At 44.7% G+C, this 18,661-nt stretch overlaps 1 protein-coding gene across 1 annotated transcript; it reads left to right on the top strand.

The window, feature by feature from the left end:
* The first annotated feature begins 1,067 nt into the window (after positions 1-1,067).
* Positions 1,068-11,225, top strand: LOC149280891 (elongation factor 2-like). The gene is made up of 15 exons (XM_089499991.1): positions 1,068-1,102; positions 3,920-4,134; positions 4,921-5,102; positions 5,269-5,480; positions 6,165-6,346; positions 6,665-6,770; positions 6,883-6,996; positions 7,292-7,430; positions 7,618-7,813; positions 7,938-8,196; positions 8,668-8,775; positions 9,135-9,488; positions 9,726-9,908; positions 10,187-10,319; positions 10,870-11,225. The coding sequence occupies exons 1-15, from the start codon at positions 1,100-1,102 to the stop codon at positions 11,061-11,063; spliced, it is 2,580 nt and encodes an 859-aa protein (XP_089356117.1). The 5' UTR covers positions 1,068-1,099; the 3' UTR covers positions 11,064-11,225.
* The last annotated feature ends 7,436 nt before the right edge of the window (positions 11,226-18,661 follow it).

Genomic DNA, 18,661 nt, shown 5'->3' with positions numbered 1-18,661 from the left:
GCAGCGTCCTGGTGCTGCCTCCATAGCTGCCAGTGTTCTCGAATCTCTGGCTTTATGAAGCAACCGCCTTTCCATCTCAGACGCGGATTTCTCTAGTTTCTTTAAACTTAACGTTGTCATTTTTTTGTTGCTCGAGTAATGACCTTCTTACCCAGTCGAGGGGCTCAATCGTTATTACAGTGGCGACAGAAGGCCCTGTTCTTGTGAGCTTACAATCTATTAGCCCTTCTCTCCCTGAGGGGGGGGGGGTTCTTTGTCCCATTACAGACAGGGGAATCGCTAAAGTCTTCGAGGCAAGGTGGAGGCAGGAAGTTTGCCGCCCCCCCCAGCAGAAAGATGGACAAAGAAATAGAAATAAAAATTCCAAAAAGCAATGAAATCAAAGGCACGTTTACCCAAAACAGCACATTCCTAATCAGCATAATGTATTTTATTTTTATATATTTATATGTTTCTATACACATTATCGGGGCTTTTAGGGCCATAGAACCCTGCGATACCCTCATACCCAGCAAACATTCCGAGCACCGAGAAAAGAGGGGCATCAGGGGAGGAAAGAGGGGCAGGGACTTTTATAAGGGCCCAGACTCGGCTTCTGGCACATTAGGCAGATGCCCGGCAGCCGGTAGGGCCACACACTTCCAGATATTGCCACCGCAGCAGCAGATCGGGTGTGTAGCCCCTGGCTTGATCAGGCTGCCGCTTAAAGTGCCAGGGCTACCCGGTTATCCCCAGTCCGGCCCTTCATGGATTGTAAGTTCACGAGACCAGAGTCCTCCCCTACACCCGTAGCTGTATGTGTATTGTGTGTTATTGTTAAAGTTTTACTTAATCTGCTAGTAACAATAATTAATGGATTCAGGCGCCATCACACAAGGCCTAATCACTGACTGCAGCACTACCCGCTTCGGGTCGCTATGGTTACTGACACCCCTCCCCCGGTCATACGTCATCAGTTGCGCATGCGCAGTCCGCATGCCGGCCCTGAGCGCGCAGTGACGTCAGCGCGCCCGCCCCTTCTTCCTTCTCTTCCAGTCCTCCATCAGCGAGGCATCTCCCATCTCCGGCCTGCTTGTGCAATCCGGGAACATCCGCAACCATGGTGAGTACCGGGGACCTCACAGCCCTGTATGGGGAGCCTGAGCTTTCTAGCTACCGATGCAGCGCGATATTTGTTCGACAAGGAGGAGATAGGCAGGGGAATGGGGAGAGGACGAGGCCGCCTCGGTCCATTGATGCTGCCATACGGCCATCTTGCCTAGTGGTTGCTAGTGGGAGCAAATATAACCGGCTGGGGCAGAGGGTTTCAAATTCGAGGTCCTTTTGTCCTTAGGCGGGTAGGAGAGGGCTGCCGCAGTGTCCGCTTGCGTCATCAGGGTGCCACGTTGCGCTATTGTTTTACTGTGCTGCGTCACTCCTAGGAGGCTAAGAAGCCCATTAAGAGCTGCTGGATATGCCCCTCTCCGCCTGCTAAATGGTTAATAAAGCTTATTTATCTAACGCATAGGCTACTGCTTTATTGTCTAAAGGGTTAAATTATGTGGCGGGCTAGTTGGCTGCTAAAGGGTTAATTGTGTAAACCATTCGGTGTTCCCTATGTCGTGTGAAGGGTAAATTGACATACAAAAGCCTAGGGCTCCCTTTTGCCCTCTAAAGGGTTAAGTAACCCACAAAGGGTTAGGGGTCCACTCTGTGTTCTATGGCCTAGTGATCCACTAAATGGCTAATAAGGTTCCCCCTGCATCTGAGGGGTTGTTTGTTTTATTGGCCCTATCAGTTGTTGGCACCATATGTAAAGTGTAGGCACCGGCTGCGCATGGTCGCATATATACCTGCACATAGTCAGCGGGAAGTCTCATAAGATGTCTCTTTTCCTGCCCCGCTGGTTGCTAGGGTATAGGAAGGCCATGGTTTACCTCCCTCTAGTCAGCGTCTGCCCACTAAATGGTTAATGAGGGTAAATGATATTTAACAGGCTGCTTTGTGCCCCTGGGCAGCGCGCTGTCCCTTTAAGAAGTGATTGCGCAATGCTGCGGGCCTCCGGGGCTGCCCCAGTTCTCCGGCACGCCGGACTGGCCGGTTTTAACAAACGTGGATTATTGTCACGTTGAGCTGACTCATTGCTGCTGAAGTAGCTTTACAGTGCGCCGCGTCCCAGCGAGGCCGGGCGTAGTCAGCCAATCCCATCCTTTAGTGCGGACTGTGAATGCGGTGCAGTCTCAGCTGGCATCTAAAGGGCCGGAACTACAGCCTGGATTACCAGCAGGGCTCTAATACTCATCACTGTCTGTCATATCTGTATAGAGGCAGGCTGGGGTATATCAGAGGGGTACTTTATAGTGGAAGGTGGCTCTTTAGATACCCCTGTCTTGTGCTGTGGGGGGTCCGACGTCTCTAATGCACTGCCGGGTAATTCAAATTACCCACTGTACCCATTGTACAACGCTGCAGAGTATGATGGCGCTATATAAATCTGACTCCCTGCAGAGGCCCAAACGCAGCTCATTATTGTATTTTATTATTTTTTCCAAATACTAATTTTCTCAAGGCTGTTCACATCAGGATTCACTGTCTCCCGGAGTGTAGTACATGCAGTGTGTGGAATCTAGGTGGGGGGGGCAATCACCAGTGATCCCTAGTGAATTTCTACTCTGAAGCTAATGCCGAGACACTGGAGGGTCTTTATTCAGAAGTTTTGTATATGGGGGGGGGGGCATCTCTAATATACATCTGTACTTGGAACACCTGAGCTGGCCCTGCAATATGCATAATTCAATATGTCTTATGGGTTCAGCTATACATGATACAGCTTACTGGGGTTGGCCCTTGGTGATGTATAGTGAAGTTGGGGGTGTTAAAATCCTTTACGTCTGTGTTTAGTGAATAGACCCCACCTACGTCCCGAGAAACATCCAGCGCTAGTCCCGTTATAAAGCCGGTTGTAGCGGGGGAGGGGGTGTTCCGCAGCAGCCCTAAAGAACAATTAAATGCCCTTGCTGGTTTCTCCAGGTTTAGTGTTTTGCCCCGAGGTTGCTTTATTCTTTTCCTCTTTGTGATGTCTCTCAGATGAAGGCAGGTGGATCTCTTTAAGACCCGTGTGTACTAATTACCTGCATGCACTCAGGTGAATCAAACCTACACGCCGCACCCGGCAAGCTGCAGCTTCCGGCAACCCAGTCATTCCCTTCACTTGCTAACGAGCCATAAAGCGGCCTCGCAGTGTTCATCCTCCCCTGTTGTTGTCTGGAATCCTCTCCTCCCTTTAAATGATTAAATGTATACCTGATGTAATGCGTACCCCTCCCCGTCTAACACAAGGTGGCCAACAAGTGTCTTGGCAAACTTTGAGAAGCTGCAGCCAAATAATAAGCAATAAGTCTGTGGCGCGGACGCGTTCTCTGTAATAAGTGATCTCCCAACTACAGAAGCGAACTTTGATCACAAGTAAAAATGCTGCAGCCGGGTACTGGTAAGATTCCCAGATGACATAAGATATCCCGCTATGATGTCATGTGAGTGAGCAGCAGCAGGTTGACCTCCTACACTAATGGAGATGCTGCTGGCTCAATGCACGTCGGCACCTAGCTGGCAGAGTGTGGGTTAATGTGACCACCCGATAAACACTGGGGACTGACCATTGGACCTCTGAACCCCACTCGGTGCAGCCGGTCCTGCTCCGGTGTTGTGCTTGAAGCCGACACAATGGTATTCTGTCACTAAATCTTTTAAGGGTCTGTTTATTGTAGCCCTCGTGAAGGTCCGTGGGGTGTATTCGGGGGGCCGGTTGTATGTTGGGAGCGTGCGGCGCCTCCGTTACCGCAGGCGGGTAGAATACGAATGTAATACGAATGAATGACGGTGTTTTTAGTCTCTGTGTATGGCTGCGTCTTCTCATTCAATGTGTATTTCCGCCGCGCAGGTGAACTTCACCGTAGACCAGATCCGTGCGATCATGGACAAGAAGTCCAACATCAGAAACATGTCTGTGATCGCCCACGTGGACCACGGCAAATCCACCCTCACCGACTCCTTGGTGTGTAAAGCCGGTATCATCGCAAACGCCAGAGCGGGAGAGACGAGGTTTACCGACACGCGCAAAGATGAGCAGGAACGCTGCATCACCATCAAGTCTACGTAAGTCCCCGACGCAGCGGGGGGGCTGGGATGTCACGGAAGCCCCCGCCACTGCATTGTTATTGAACGTCTTCGTCTTAAAGGGGGATAGGTTTGAGCTCCTGGCCGACTGTTCTTGGCTTGTGCTTTATTCAGCCCTCACCTCAGTCTAAGTCAAACTATTATGTCCCGACGTTGTATAAAGCAATAAAGAGGCTTCTAGAACAGAAACAAGGCTGGGAAACTGGACTTCAGTCTGTATAATAGTGGAAGCCAAGGCTGGGAATCTTGTAGCCTCTTATGCCCGTAACCTCCCTGGATAGAGGGTCTTGAGGACTTTGTGTGGTAATTAGGAGGTCCTAATCTATCTTCCACTGGTGGCTTGTCCACACCGTACCCTAAATCGCATGTAGCGGGTGATGGGAATTGGTGGGATGGATAATTCCAAGGTTAATAAAAAAAAAAAAAAAAGCCACTGAGTCTCTAAATTTAGGGCTGTCCCCAGTGAGCTTCCGTAGGCAGATACCTGTTAAGTAAGTTGGGTTGAATACCCTTTAAAATCTTTGAACTCGAGCAGCACTGAATATTCCAACTTCCAAGGTGGTTCTCAATACCTGGACCATATGTAGGGGTTGAGTGCAATCTCTGGTCTCTTGTTAGCGTTGTCTGTTTTTACTGGGGTAATAAAGCTTTGGCTGGGCAGGTCCGTCGCCGTTATCACATGGTGCAGGGAATGGCTCCTCGTTCTGTTCATGTATTGTATGGTAACATGCGAGATGGTCTAACGAGATGTTGCTTGTCTTCCAGGGCTATTTCCATGTACTACGAGCTGACAGAAAATGACATGGCCTTCATCAAGCAGTGCAAGGATGGCTCCGGCTTCCTTATCAACTTGATTGATTCCCCAGGGCACGTGGACTTCTCCTCCGAAGTGACCGCTGCATTGAGAGTAACAGACGGAGCTCTCGTGGTGGTTGACTGCGTATCCGGTAAGAAGACCTTCTGGGTGGTTGAATGAAGGCCCGGTGCCTGTATCTAGTATATTAAAGCGTCTTTAGTCTCGGGGGAGCGTGGCTGCGACTACCTCCTTTTTTTAATGGGGAGCCGTACAAATATTTCATAGCACTGAGTACCGTCTTTGTTCTTGGGTTTAAGGTGTCTGTGTGCAGACGGAGACCGTCTTGCGTCAGGCTATCGCCGAGAGGATTAAGCCCGTGCTGATGATGAACAAGATGGACCGCGCTCTCCTGGAGCTGCAGTTGGACCCAGAAGAACTCTACCTGACCTTCCAGCGTATTGTGGAAAACGTCAACGTTATCATCTCCACATACGGAGAGGGAGAAACTGGTCCCATGGGAAACATCATGGTGAGCGGCTCCGTCTGAAGGCCTTAACACATTTCACCCGGTAGAGCAGGGGTTCTCAAACTGCGGCCCTCCAGCTGCTGCAGGACTACATCTCCCATAATGCTCTTTCAGCTAAGGGGCTGGCTGAGGAGTATGGGAGATGTAGTCCTGCAGCAGCTGGAGGGCCGCAGTTTGAGAACCCCTGCTGTAGAGGGTCCATAAAATGGCTACAGAAAGCGAGACACGTAGACTTTTTTTATATAAAATTACATTCTTTATCTGATTAAAGGGAAAGTATCGTAACTTAGTTTTCATTAGGGTTTCCTGTGATATAGTCGGGGTGGGTTTTAAAGAAGTCCCATAGAAGAATAGTTGAGCAACGATGAAACTTCCATTATCTGCAGACCTGGAGCCGCGGTTGCGGTCAGTCATGTGATATTTTGGGTGACTTCCCGGCTCAAACACCACACTGAGCTGATGCTTTATGGCAAGGCTAATGAAGTCCGTTCCTTTATAGACCTTCAGCAGTTTTAGTGTCCCGCAAAGTTAAGACTGAGCCATTCTACTCGCCACAAGCAGTATAAGGGTGTTGGTGGCCTCTGCCAAGATAACGGCGCTAAGAACACACCAGACATGGGTTTTTTTTGTTTTTTTTTTTAATGGAAAATTACCCTTTTTAAGACTGCTTTTCTTCCTGGTTTGTAGATTGACCCAGTTATTGGTACTGTTGGCTTTGGATCCGGTCTGCACGGCTGGGCTTTCACCCTGAAGCAGTTTGCCGAAATGTACGTTGCCAAATTTGCTGCCAAAGGTGAAAAGTCTCAGCTCTCTCCTGCCGAACGTGCAAAGAAAGTAGAAGACATGATGAAGAAACTGTGGGGAGACAAGTAAGTCGTCGAAATGCAGACCACGTTCACATAATCGTCTAAAACATGACGCCGGGTAGAACAAAGCAGTGCAATGCGGGGCTTTTGCAATTACGCTCGGGGCAGTTAGACCAGGGCGCCGCTGTTACTGCATCAGTGTGCCTTTCTCTGGTGTCCTCCCCATCACGGAGGCATGGAAACCTTATCGCACTCCCAAAAAATAAACGGTTCGTTAAGAGAATCGACATTGCATTTAAATAGAGAATGTCACAGGAGATTGCTATTTCCTCCTCGTCGTGCCTTTGCTTGTGCGACATACTCATTAAATATTTTTTTTAGGTACTTTGATCCAGCTGCCGGTAAATTCAGCAAATCAGCCTCCTCTCCCGATGGGAAGAAACTTCCTCGCACATTCAGTCAGCTCATCTTGGACCCAATCTTTAAGGTAACTAAGTTTATTAATGTGACACTAAGGCCATAGGTAGTGTCCCTTCCCAGCTTATGTAGTTTGGGTAGCAGCCTGACGTGGGTATTTATGCTGTTCTTTTTGTCTCTAGATATTTGATGCCATCATGAACTTTAAGAAGGATGAAACTGCCAAACTGGTGGAGAAACTGGACATTAAGCTTGATACGGAGGACAAAGAAAAGGAGGGCAAACAACTTCTTAAGGTGAGGAGCCGAGCTCTATAGACTGTAACCGGCTAGCGGGTAATCCAGGGGGCTTGATTAAAAGTAACTAATCTGCCAGACCTCGTAGGCAACTTATTCAGCGGTTTAAGTGCAAGTGAGTCCTTGTTTTTGCATTAAAATGCCACATGTCCAGTACCCTGTGGGAACAGATGCCATAACTTTCTCACTGCATTCAGCACAAAGTAATAGTGGGGGGGGGGGCTTTAGACTTCATTGCTTTTCACTGCTGGTTGGGTATTTAAATGGCTTATCCCTTGTGCGTTCTCCTCCCCAGGCTGTAATGCGCCGCTGGCTGCCAGCTGGAGAAGCTTTGCTTCAGATGATCACAATTCACCTGCCTTCCCCCGTGACGGCTCAGAGATACCGTTGTGAATTGCTGTACGAGGGACCTCCTGACGATGAAGCTGCTATGGGTAAGCCCTTAGAAAATGGCTACAAATTTACACCAATATAACTTGCAAATATACTCATTTGAAAACAGTGGCCGTGATGTAGCGTTGTTGTGGCTTTTGTTTTCATGATGGCCGGCAAATAATGCTGAATACGTTTTTATTTTTCCTTGTCTGTGCTAACTTTTTTTTTTTTTTTCTTCCCATTTAGCTGTCAAGAACTGTGACCCCAAAGGACCACTCATGATGTACATCTCAAAGATGGTCCCCACCACCGACAAAGGACGTTTCTATGCTTTCGGCCGTGTGTTCTCCGGAGTAGTGTCAACTGGCCTGAAAGTGCGTATTATGGGACCCAACTACACCCCTGGAAAGAAGGAGGACTTGTACATTAAACCTATCCAGAGGTAAGACCCTCTGAGCTGTAACTTAATTCTGAGGCTGTTCTTTGCTCTTGCCTCCTTGTTGGTGGGGGCTTGAATCAGATCTTCAATGGTAATGTGTTCTAATCAAATTATTTTGTTTTGCTAGAACCATCCTGATGATGGGACGTTACGTTGAGCCCATTGAGGATGTCCCTTGCGGTAACATCGTCGGACTTGTTGGTGTTGACCAGTTCTTGGTGAAGACTGGAACCATCACAACCTTCGAGCATGCTCACAACATGAGGGTGATGAAGTTCAGTGTCAGCCCTGTAGTGCGTGTGGCCGTAGAAGCAAAAAACCCTGCCGACCTCCCCAAGCTAGTAGAAGGCTTGAAGCGTTTGGCCAAGTCTGATCCTATGGTTCAGGTAGGTGATCCGTATGAATGGACAGGGGGTATTGACTCTTTTGTGAATCTTTACCTTGTTTTCTCCTATATCCCTAATCACAAGCTATAGTCCATAGGCCTGCTTTTCTGTTGGATTGTTTCCTGTTCTGTCCATGGAATTGGCGCTCATTTTCAGCCCATTTGTTTAGGCTCTAGGATGGGTTACAGTTGTAAGGCTTTTAGTTTCCTCTTCGTGTTCCTAGTTATACTGCCTGCAGGTAACCTTCCCCAATCCACCGCTGGGTTCCGGTAACCTTTCAGAAACCCCTGCGTGGTACAAAAGCAACCTTTACCATGAAGAGCACCAAAGGGACATCGGTGCCTTTCTAGAAGTTGGTGCTTATGAATGAAGAGGTCCCACTAACTTTAGTGCTGCAGTAGCCTCGCTTAATTGCCTACATTCTGTCAATGCTGCAAATATATAAAACTTGTTTTTATGGTCTTTTCCTAGTGTATAATTGAAGAGTCCGGGGAACACATCATCGCAGGTGCCGGAGAACTGCACTTGGAAATTTGCCTTAAGGATCTTGAAGAAGACCATGCCTGTATCCCAATCAAGGTAAGAACCTTCACAGTAGTGGGGAAAATCTCTAGTACAATAAAGCAACAAAATGCCACTTCCCTAAACTTTAACCATGTCGGTAAGAGTTCTTAACCCCTTAATGACAAAGGCCGTACATGTACGGGCTCAAAATGCATCGTTTTCAGTGGGTTTAGGGACCGCCCATTGTCCTTAAGGGGTTAAATATTCTGTGCCACCGTGGTAGGACCTTTACAAGGCTGACATTGTACGTTTGTTTTGAGCTCTGTCGTTTATACTAGTGTTTAGCAGCATTGCCCCTACAGCGTGTGCAATGTTCACCTATAAAAGCGATTAGAATTAAAGTTATATTAAAATTAAACATGTTTGCTCTCCAGAAATCGGACCCCGTTGTCTCATATCGTGAGACGGTGAGTGAGGAATCCTACCAGCTCTGCTTGTCCAAGTCTCCCAACAAGCACAATCGTCTGTACGTGAAAGCCAGACCATTCCCAGACGGCTTGGCCGAGGACATCGACAAGGGCGACGTGAGCGCCCGCCAGGAGCTGAAGCTGCGTGCCCGTTACTTGGCCGAGAAGTATGAGTGGGACGTGACAGAAGCCCGTAAGATCTGGTGCTTTGGCCCCGACGGAACAGGACCCAACATCTTGGTCGACGTCACCAAAGGAGTCCAGTATCTCAATGAGATTAAGGACAGCGTTGTGGCCGGATTCCAGTGGGCCACCAAAGAGGTGAGCGTCTTCCGCCAAAACCGTCTTAAACCGCCCCAGCTGTTACAATCGGCTTTGGGCGCATCATTCTTGAACCGTGGGACAGTTAACATGTTGTCATGAAAGGACACATGCTGGCAGTATACTTTGGGCTGTACTATTGGGAATGTTATGCCGTTAGAAGGTTCTTGGGTTTGATGCATGTTAAATAAGTGGAAATTTATCTGGCCAGTCTGACTCTTTCAATCTGTCATGCAGGGTGTTCTGTGCGAGGAGAACATGAGAGGTGCTCGCTTCGACGTCCACGATGTTACCTTGCATGCCGACGCCATCCATCGTGGTGGCGGCCAGATCATCCCCACCGCCAGGAGAGTGTTTTATGCGGCTGCTCTCACCGCCCAGCCCAGGCTGATGGAACCCATCTATCTCGTGGAGATTCAGGTAAGAGCGCTCGCTAGAATGTCTTAATTTTCTCCCTGGGGATGGGGGTCTTTCAACTGGCTCCAGAACAGACTCCACTCACATAGAACGAGAAGGGCGCTATATCTGCGGGTGACGATGCTCCTTTTACTCTCCTAAATTCCAAATGCTGGTATATTGCAGAAAATTGTTGGGCGCTGGCCCTCGGCACTCTGTTTTTTTGCCTTCTACCAACTTAAGGATTCCTTGTCTATAACCAGTTTGTGTTTTCGAATAACCCCGTTTCTTTTTCTTTCCAGTGTCCCGAGCAGGTGGTCGGTGGAATCTATGGTGTGTTGAACAGGAAGCGCGGCCATGTGTTTGAAGAATCCCAGGTCGCCGGAACACCTATGTTTGTCGTAAAGGCTTATCTTCCCGTCAATGAGTCCTTCGGTATGTATTTTCCCCTATTTGTGCTTTATTGCTTGTCGGTACTTTAACTCCCCAAACCCCCCCCCCCCCCCCCCCCCATCATGAATTTTGAAAGGAATATCCAGCATGTGTCATCAGATAAATGATCAAAGTTCAGTGTAATATAATGTTCAGTGTTTTAGGTGCTATCCCATTGTACAGCGCTACAGAATTTGATGGTCCTTTATAAAACAATAAATAATCACGCCAGGTAACTTAATTTCTATGAAAGGTACCCGGTTTTTAGTTCTAATATCGGCTGAAATATACATTGTTTGCTGGTCGGTCAGTGCCTCGGTTCCACCCCAGATATCCTGATATTAACTCTGTTCCTATAAGGCATTTACTGTGCCAAGAAAATGGGATTCATGTTAAAAACTTCACTGTCAGGGCTAGAATGCCTCTAAAAATGTGCAATTCATTAATTATATCTCAAGTCCATACATTGTGATATCTCGGGATATTCTAACTATCTATACTATAATTGTAGCTACTGGTGCTGACCCCTTTTTCCTCCCTATTTTCTTCCCAGGTTTCACCGCCGATTTGAGGTCCAACACTGGCGGCCAGGCTTTCCCGCAGTGCGTGTTTGACCACTGGCAGATTCTGCCCGGGGATCCCTTCGACACCACTTCTCGCCCCTGCCAAGTCGTTGCCGAAACCCGCAAGCGCAAAGGATTGAAAGAAGGCATCCCACCCCTGGATAACTACCTGGATAAATTGTAATGTCGTCTCGAACGCTGGCATCTCGTTTCACGAACTCATCGTCACCGCGACCTGAAATTTCTCATTTACATCTAGTCTCATCACCCAGCTAAGGCCGGCACTAAACTGCCGACGACACAAAGGATAGACTGTCCACGCTCCAGAAAATTAATAAAAATGACAAAAGCCTTCCTAAAATGAATAAAATATGGAAACATTGAATGTTTTGTTTGTTCCCTTTCGAGCTGAAACTTGGTATGATATGACTTAATGCATGCGAGTGTAAGGGAAGAGTAGGCTTAACCCTATCAGTGCCAACACGCTTTAGAGGGATTCCACAGGCGCTAATTAATGTATTGTGGCGTGGCTGCAGGGTCTGCTCTGATTGTTCATGCTGTGTAGGCATGACTGATGGTCAGCTCCTGCGCCCACCAGCAGCTGTGTTTGTCGGTCCTGCACCAGGCTGCTGAAGGAAAGCTGCATGTTTAATTCTAGTCTGTCTCTTTAATGAGAAATCAGCTTCACTTAAACACAAATTATTCCAGTATGGCTGCCTTCTACCAGGGTCATTAAAGTGCCAGTGTGCCGACAACTGATCTGAGATCAACTGGCTGGTAAAACAGCCTGATCTTCGCTACCATGGCGGGCTCGGTCATTGTTGCCAGTGCCATAACCACAAAAAAATATACTTAAAACACGTGTACTATAACTGATCACCTTCAGCCAGAATGACTAGTTGATGGGAGTTGTAGATCTCATCATCAAGTGCGAAAAGGTCAGGGTGCTTTACTTTCTAGATGTCGTCTTTGGCACGAATGGCTCCAAACACTTGTGGTACCCGAACTGTTTATGTTGCGTTTGGTGACCTATATTGGCTGCATGTGGGGTGAAGCCACATCTAGTGGATACATTTATGATGGGAGATCGGAGGCTTTTAAGAATGAATTTCTGTTACTCTTACAGCCAATGTATTGGGCTGCAGTTAAACACTTCATGGCAAAGCCTGTATGTATACGGGCTAACAATGCATTGTTTGTAATGGGCTTAAGGACAACCCATTGTCCTTTAAGGGTTAAACACTTGGGCAGGTGGGCTCTCAAGATGCTTATTAATGTAAAAAATAGGAGGGGGCGGTAGATTGTTAAGAGGCAACGGTTCCCCTGTTCGAAATGTTCGTGTATCTTAGAACACTTTTTTTTTTTTTTTTTTTTCCCCTGCAAGTATGAAAACTTGATTGCAATCAGCCACCAGAGGGCGCAATGGGAGAACCCAGCACTCCCCTCAAGTGAACTCCTGTTGGGTGTCGGCGGTGACTCCTACTGGAAGACCGATCACATGATTTAACATTCCTTCAATGATGGTGTGCCTGCTGACGTAGCTGTACGTCCTAATGAATGGATGTCCAAATAGTCCAGTGTAGCTCATCTGTCTTGCGTGAAGAACATAGTTGCATCAAACAAAATGGTCTGTAGCTGTATTGGCTTCCGTGGCAGTGTAATTGATAGAGGTGTTTTAACCCTTTAATGCCCTTATTGGTGTTACATCCACCAGAACAGAATCAAATGGCCTTTAGGGAGCGTTTACTAGCTTGCTCAGTTTAACTCTATGCATCCAGTAAAATTATATTTAGAAGTGCCGAACCCATAGCGCTACTTTATTATTATGGGGATCCCATCTATTTAACATGCAGTCGTGTGGGGGGGAAAAAGTACACCCTCTCTGAATTCTGTTTATACATATAAGCACAAAACGATCATCTGTTCCTTAGCGGGTCTAAAAATTAGGTAAGTAGGACAACGACCCATGACGTATTACACCGTGTCATTTCTTCAACAAAAATATAATTCAATAACTTATAGCAGCTGATACTTGAAGTATTTTTCTGTTTTCTGACTTTATCAATCTTTCACATAGTCGTGGAGGAATATTGGCCCACTCTATGTTGTACAGCTCTCTTTAGGTCCCACCACATTTCAATCGGGTCGAGGTCTGGACTTACAATTCCTTGATTCTTTACTTTTTCAGCCGTTCTGTTGTAGGTATGCTGCTGCGCTTGCGATCATTGTCCTGTTGCATGACCCATTTTCGGCCAAGCTTTTGCTTGATGGGCAGCAGCAATAGCTTCACTAAGAACATTGCTGATCACGCACCTGAATGCTCCAGACCAGCAACTTGCTAAAACTCCGGCTTTTATAGAGGTGGTCACGTTTGCTGATGATTAATCAAGGGCATTTGATTAGCAGCACCTGTCTGCTACTTAGCATCTTCATTTCCACAGGTAGTAATGGTGTACTTAGTTTTTCACACATGGCTTCTCCATTTTGGCTTTACTTTTCTTTAATAAATCATGACACCGTGTAAATTGGTATGTGTTGTAGTTCATCTGAGGTTGTATTTACATAATTTTGAGACCTGCTCAGGGACAGGTGATTGCTCCTGCTGTTGTCCTGATATGTAAAACCATAGAATTCAAAGAGGGTGTACTTTCTTCTTTAAACGACTGTACATAAGCATGTTGATGAACCTCCATCCAGACCCAGAATTCTAGACCAATGCTAGCCATGAGACAAGATGCTGGCACATTTGTTCCAGACTGTGCGATGTAATAATTCAATCCAAACTTCTTTTTTTCTATCATTCCTTTGGTCTGACAATTAGTAATTTAAGAGGGCCAAAAACACCCCTATCAAACAACAGCTTCCTAACATGTTCTGAAAGCTGCAAACATTTCCCATCTGCTGTCAGAAGATGTTATAACCACCTATAAAGTGAATGTTTATTTATACCAAGCTATAGTTAAGTAGACTCCATCCCCAAAGAGCATGTAAGCCCCACCCATGAGGAGTCTCCAGCCATCAACAATTGAAAGAAAGCAAGAATAGAACTCCAGTGAAGGATCTCGGGTGCACAATCTCAGAAGCTGTTATATTTCAGATGATGAAAAATATGGCTGCGGATCAAATGTGTCAACTCGTAAACAAGAACGCAATGTTTTCTATATTTTTAGACAAAATTGACAAGTACACTCGGAAAGCATTGACAGGCACAGATGTGCGCTACTAATATCTATAATCAGTAACAAAGCTTAATCGGAGGTTTGTGCCAGATGGTTCTCTGTCGTCAGTCACGAAGAATGGGATTGTCGATCATCTCGGTGGGAATGTTACGGTGCCCCCGTACATGTCTTTATAACAGCTTAACCGAAGCAGCATTCCTCCCACGGAAATACAGCCTTCCGCTGCGAGTTTCAAAGGAACCTTGCTGAAATAGCTTTTTCTATCGAGCCGAGGAAGTATTAATGCAAGAAACACACAGATTTATGTGAGTAATGCTTGGTCGCTCATAAAAAAGAAGGCTAATACTTCTATATACATGTCTGGTTTATAATGAGCATGGATAAGAACAAATATACTTTGATGCCAGACGCTGACCTGGTCTACAGTTGGCTCCATTGAAGTCTCCATTCTGTCTCCATTAATCTGGGCCGGTCTTACGGAGAGAACAAAGGGAAGCAGTTATTCATATTACGGGGTTGGGGACCAGTAAAGACTGTACTGGGCTGTTGGTTTAATACACTGGTCCACTACACACCTGGTCCAGTACTTTTCTCGGAGACCCAGTTATGGGTTGGTGACGGCTGCCTTGGATCTCATCTTGTCCCAGAGAATAGAGTTGATCGTCCACCAAACCGGACCTTAACGCTGGTCCCTGCAGTTGGAACAACAGAATTATTGTGAAATAAAAAAAAGGAATCCCCAAACAAAATAACATATATTATAAACTGAAACATAGACTTTAACGGCGGAATTGGAAATTTCAGCCCATTTTTCCTTGTGCCAAACATGTAACAAAACAATTATATATATATATATATTGAACAGTATTATGAGCAGAAAAAAAAAAAAACCCAAAAAATGGTGTTGTAAGTTTTCTATGCAAATTTATATTAAAAATAATTTATTTTTAATATATATTTTTATATACATTCACATATAAAACATTTACTACCCTATTTTTTTTCTTTTATTATTATTTTTTTATTATTCTATATATATATATATACTTTGGACACCCTCAAGCCTTTTTTAAAAGAAGAATAATCTACATATTTTAAGTGAAGTCAACCCTCTACGTTACATATCGTGCTCAACACTGGGGATTTCACCTAATATAGTTCATCACTTGTTTGCTTAGACAGCGAATACCATTCAGGAGGCATAAATATCAGGGATTCCATCAAACTATATGGCCGTTTATTGCTTCGCCCGCCACTACGTCAAAGTACCCCAAATTTTTAAGACTTCCTAACGTTGCAACGATATCATCGTATAGGAATGTGGTGCACTAACCAAACACCAGTATTTTTTAATTTTATTATTCTTTGTGAACACAAATATACTTGAACTACATCATAAAAACTTTTAAAAAAAATTATTAGAAATAAATAATGATTATTTTGAGTTACTGGTACTTTGAGTTCATTTATATATATATATATATATATATATATATATATATATATATATACCGTATATGCTTATGTTATAGTTTTATTGGAATTAAATGTTATATTTATATTTTTTGCAGAATTACGGATTCTTTCAATATGATGGGAGGGAGCAAAAGGTAAAAAGCACTTTCACTATCTGAACATGAATGCACTTTTGTGTCCACTAGGTGGCGCCATATGGAAGGAGCAGGAATTGTTTGTGAAAATAGGAAACATTGTAGCTAATTTATTGGCGCTATATATATATATATATAAATATATATATATATATATATCGGCCCCTGTCTAGTCGCCCGTTTCTCCTGCTGTAAAGAAGTTTAGAAGTCAGGCCTTCTTTCAAAATCAGCACAATAAATAAAACATAATTATTAGTGGTAATATGTAAAAAAAACCAAAAAACACCCCAATATTAAAATAGATTTTTGGGGGGCAATTTCTCAAAAAATATTCATCTACACAGTAGGGGCCACTGCTGAACAATGACTGAATTCTTTTTTGGAAGAGGTAGAAGGTTTGTTTCTCCCTTTCCTCGGGTGATCGGGCATTCGTTATATAACGGTGTACCGGTGCTCACTCCATTACACACAATTGGTCTGATGCCAAAATTTCTTTTTTTATTTTTTTTTTTATTTTTTTTTATTTTTTTTTACAAAACACGAGTTGTGGGTATTGGTTGGGGAGCATATGTGTTGAATTAGTCTACTGGATGTTGTATTTTCAATGGCTTTTCCCCAGAAGCATAATAGATGCTTTCATTGGAAATTCACTTTCCAGTATTGTCTGGAAAAAAAAAATTTTTTTTACGACCACAGTGAACGAAAAACATTCACATGACAAGGTTATCGGGTTTAAACGAAACCATAAACTCGGCACGTGTGTTAAACACGACACTGCGGTTAGCGTACGCAAGGAACACGTTTTGTATTTAAAGGGACCTTAAAGATTATTTGTGGGCACGAATATCCTCTTTTACTTTGCGGGTCCTCATTCTTCGCAACTTGTTGTATTTTCTGCACAGTTGCTCCCCCCCCCCCTTGTTAAAGCCACTCAAATTCTTTTTTTTTCTATTTCTATTACCTCCACTTTTTCTCCCCCCCTCCCCCCACCCACTTGTATAGTGTTCATGTCTGCATGATGCTGCATCTACACAGACAGGCATTAGGCGTGGACACTCACATGCTCTTTTGATGATACCTTTTATTGGACCAACATAGAACAAGATGTAAAGTTGCATAATCTTTAAAGGCCTCAGAAGTCTCTTCTTCAGATGGAACAGTCACATGCTCATAATACACCCCCCCCCCCCAGAGGCCGTGTTTAGGAACGCAACAAGCTGGCACTTATTTAAGCAGACTAATGTATCATCGCACCGAACGGAGCGGGGCAGAGGCTCCCTGCAGAGTATTTCACATAGAAGCGCTCCTCAGGGAGAGGGCAGAATATACAGTCTAAGAGATATTAATAATAACATTTGGGGAAATTTAAATGCTGTTATTTTTTACAGGCATTGTTTATATTTCTAGATTTACGGTAAATTCACATATTTTTAGAAATTTTGACGCACAATTAGCGAGGGGAGGGCTGGCACTGTGAATGTGTGTAGAATAGGGGCTTAGTGGCCCCTATTCTACACACATTCACCAGAAGGGTCTGCTCAGGAAGAACACACGGGGATCACATAAAGGATCCAGTCATGGTTTAATACCACTATTAATCCTTGTAACGCTAGAAACCCCAGTGGCAACATGTAGAATAGCAAGAAGAATTGGCTATAGTAGTGGCCCTAATCAGAGCTCAAATAAGGGCAGCCTAGGGAGGAATTGCCCCACTGCCGGCCCTCCCATTTTTAAGAAAGATTCAGATCCATTTATGGTTTTTAAGAACCCTTAAAGTGAGCCGGCAACAGGCAACATATATTGAAAATATTAGTAAATTAATTATTCATTGGGGGAGATAAATAAGATATTTAAAGCCAAAGCCGTGTTGTCCTTCCCAGAAGCGCAGCCAGCAAAGACCTACAGTTCAAACCATGAATATAATAATCTGCGGCCAGATCCTGTAACTGAATGTGTGTGATCGTGCACCTTATTCACAGACATCGAATTAATTAAATGAATTAAATCCGCCGTCCTAAATATTTGTTTATTCATTTACTGGCAATTACTCACTCGATTATTATCATCACTCCTATAGATTCCATATGAACATACACCAGCGCAAAAGGTTTCATATACAGAAACAAAAAGCAGGGAGTCAGAGGCTTAGATGTAACGTAAGGAAGTTTTACTTTACTGAAATGGTGGTAGATAAGTGGAACAGGCTCCCAGCAGAAGTGGTAGAGGGTAATACAGTAAGAGAATGTAAACATGCATGAGATATGGCTCCTGAATCTAAGAGGAGAGCAACGACTGAAAAAGGTTAACGAACAAGAAACCTAAATTTAAGATTTATTTGTGGGAGCTTACAATCTAAAAGCTCATTTTAAGCTAAACTATCACATCATTAGACTGTAAGCTTCTAGGATCACAAAAATAGTGATGTCACCAATGCATATACCCACAATATGTATAATATGTGCGTAAAGGATAATAAAAAATCCAATATGTTTATGTTTTATATCATCTCGATATCCAATCTTATTGTCAATTTTGTATATTGTCACTTTTACGGTTATTGTTGGTTTTCCGCCCGCTTCTATTGTAACAGCGCCACGGATGCTGTTGGCGCTCTATAAACGAGACGTAACGTAATGCATAGTCTCTCTCTCTTTTGTGTCGTGTACCCCTCTGGCGCTGAAAGGGTTAAGTGCTAAGGACGCTTGATCTTTTTCTTGCGTCTCGGCATCAATCTCCTGGTCCTGTGACTTTAGACGTTGCAGTAATGAAGCATTGCAGGAGCCGTGTCCTTGAACAGCGCTGCTGTGACCTTCACTCTGCTTTGATCAGGAAGAGGGAGAGCGAGAGACAATGAAAAGGAGAAAAGAATTCTGTGAACGCATGTCGCTGTCATTCATACATTCTATTCCATGTAGAATGGAATAAACCCGGGCAGGCAGCGACTGCTGTAGTTCATCGCAGAGAATTCTTTCTATACTTGTTCAAAAATAACC

Source organism: Sceloporus occidentalis, unplaced genomic scaffold (assembly GCF_023333645.1).
Source record: "Sceloporus occidentalis isolate IW3139 unplaced genomic scaffold, rSceOcc1.0.p SCAF_144, whole genome shotgun sequence".
In the NCBI taxonomy this organism is placed as follows: domain Eukaryota; kingdom Metazoa; phylum Chordata; class Lepidosauria; order Squamata; family Phrynosomatidae; genus Sceloporus; species Sceloporus occidentalis.
Note: the sequence above shows the minus strand (reverse complement) of the source record. Positions and strands in the feature narration are given on the sequence as shown.

Coding starts and splice junctions, on each gene's coding strand:
- LOC149280891 (XM_089499991.1), top strand. Junction 4,135..4,920: donor TGCATCACCATCAAGTCTAC/GTAAGTCCCCGA, acceptor CTTGTCTTCCAG/GGCTATTTCCATGTACTACG. Junction 7,431..7,617: donor TGACGATGAAGCTGCTATGG/GTAAGCCCTTAG, acceptor CTTCCCATTTAG/CTGTCAAGAACTGTGACCCC.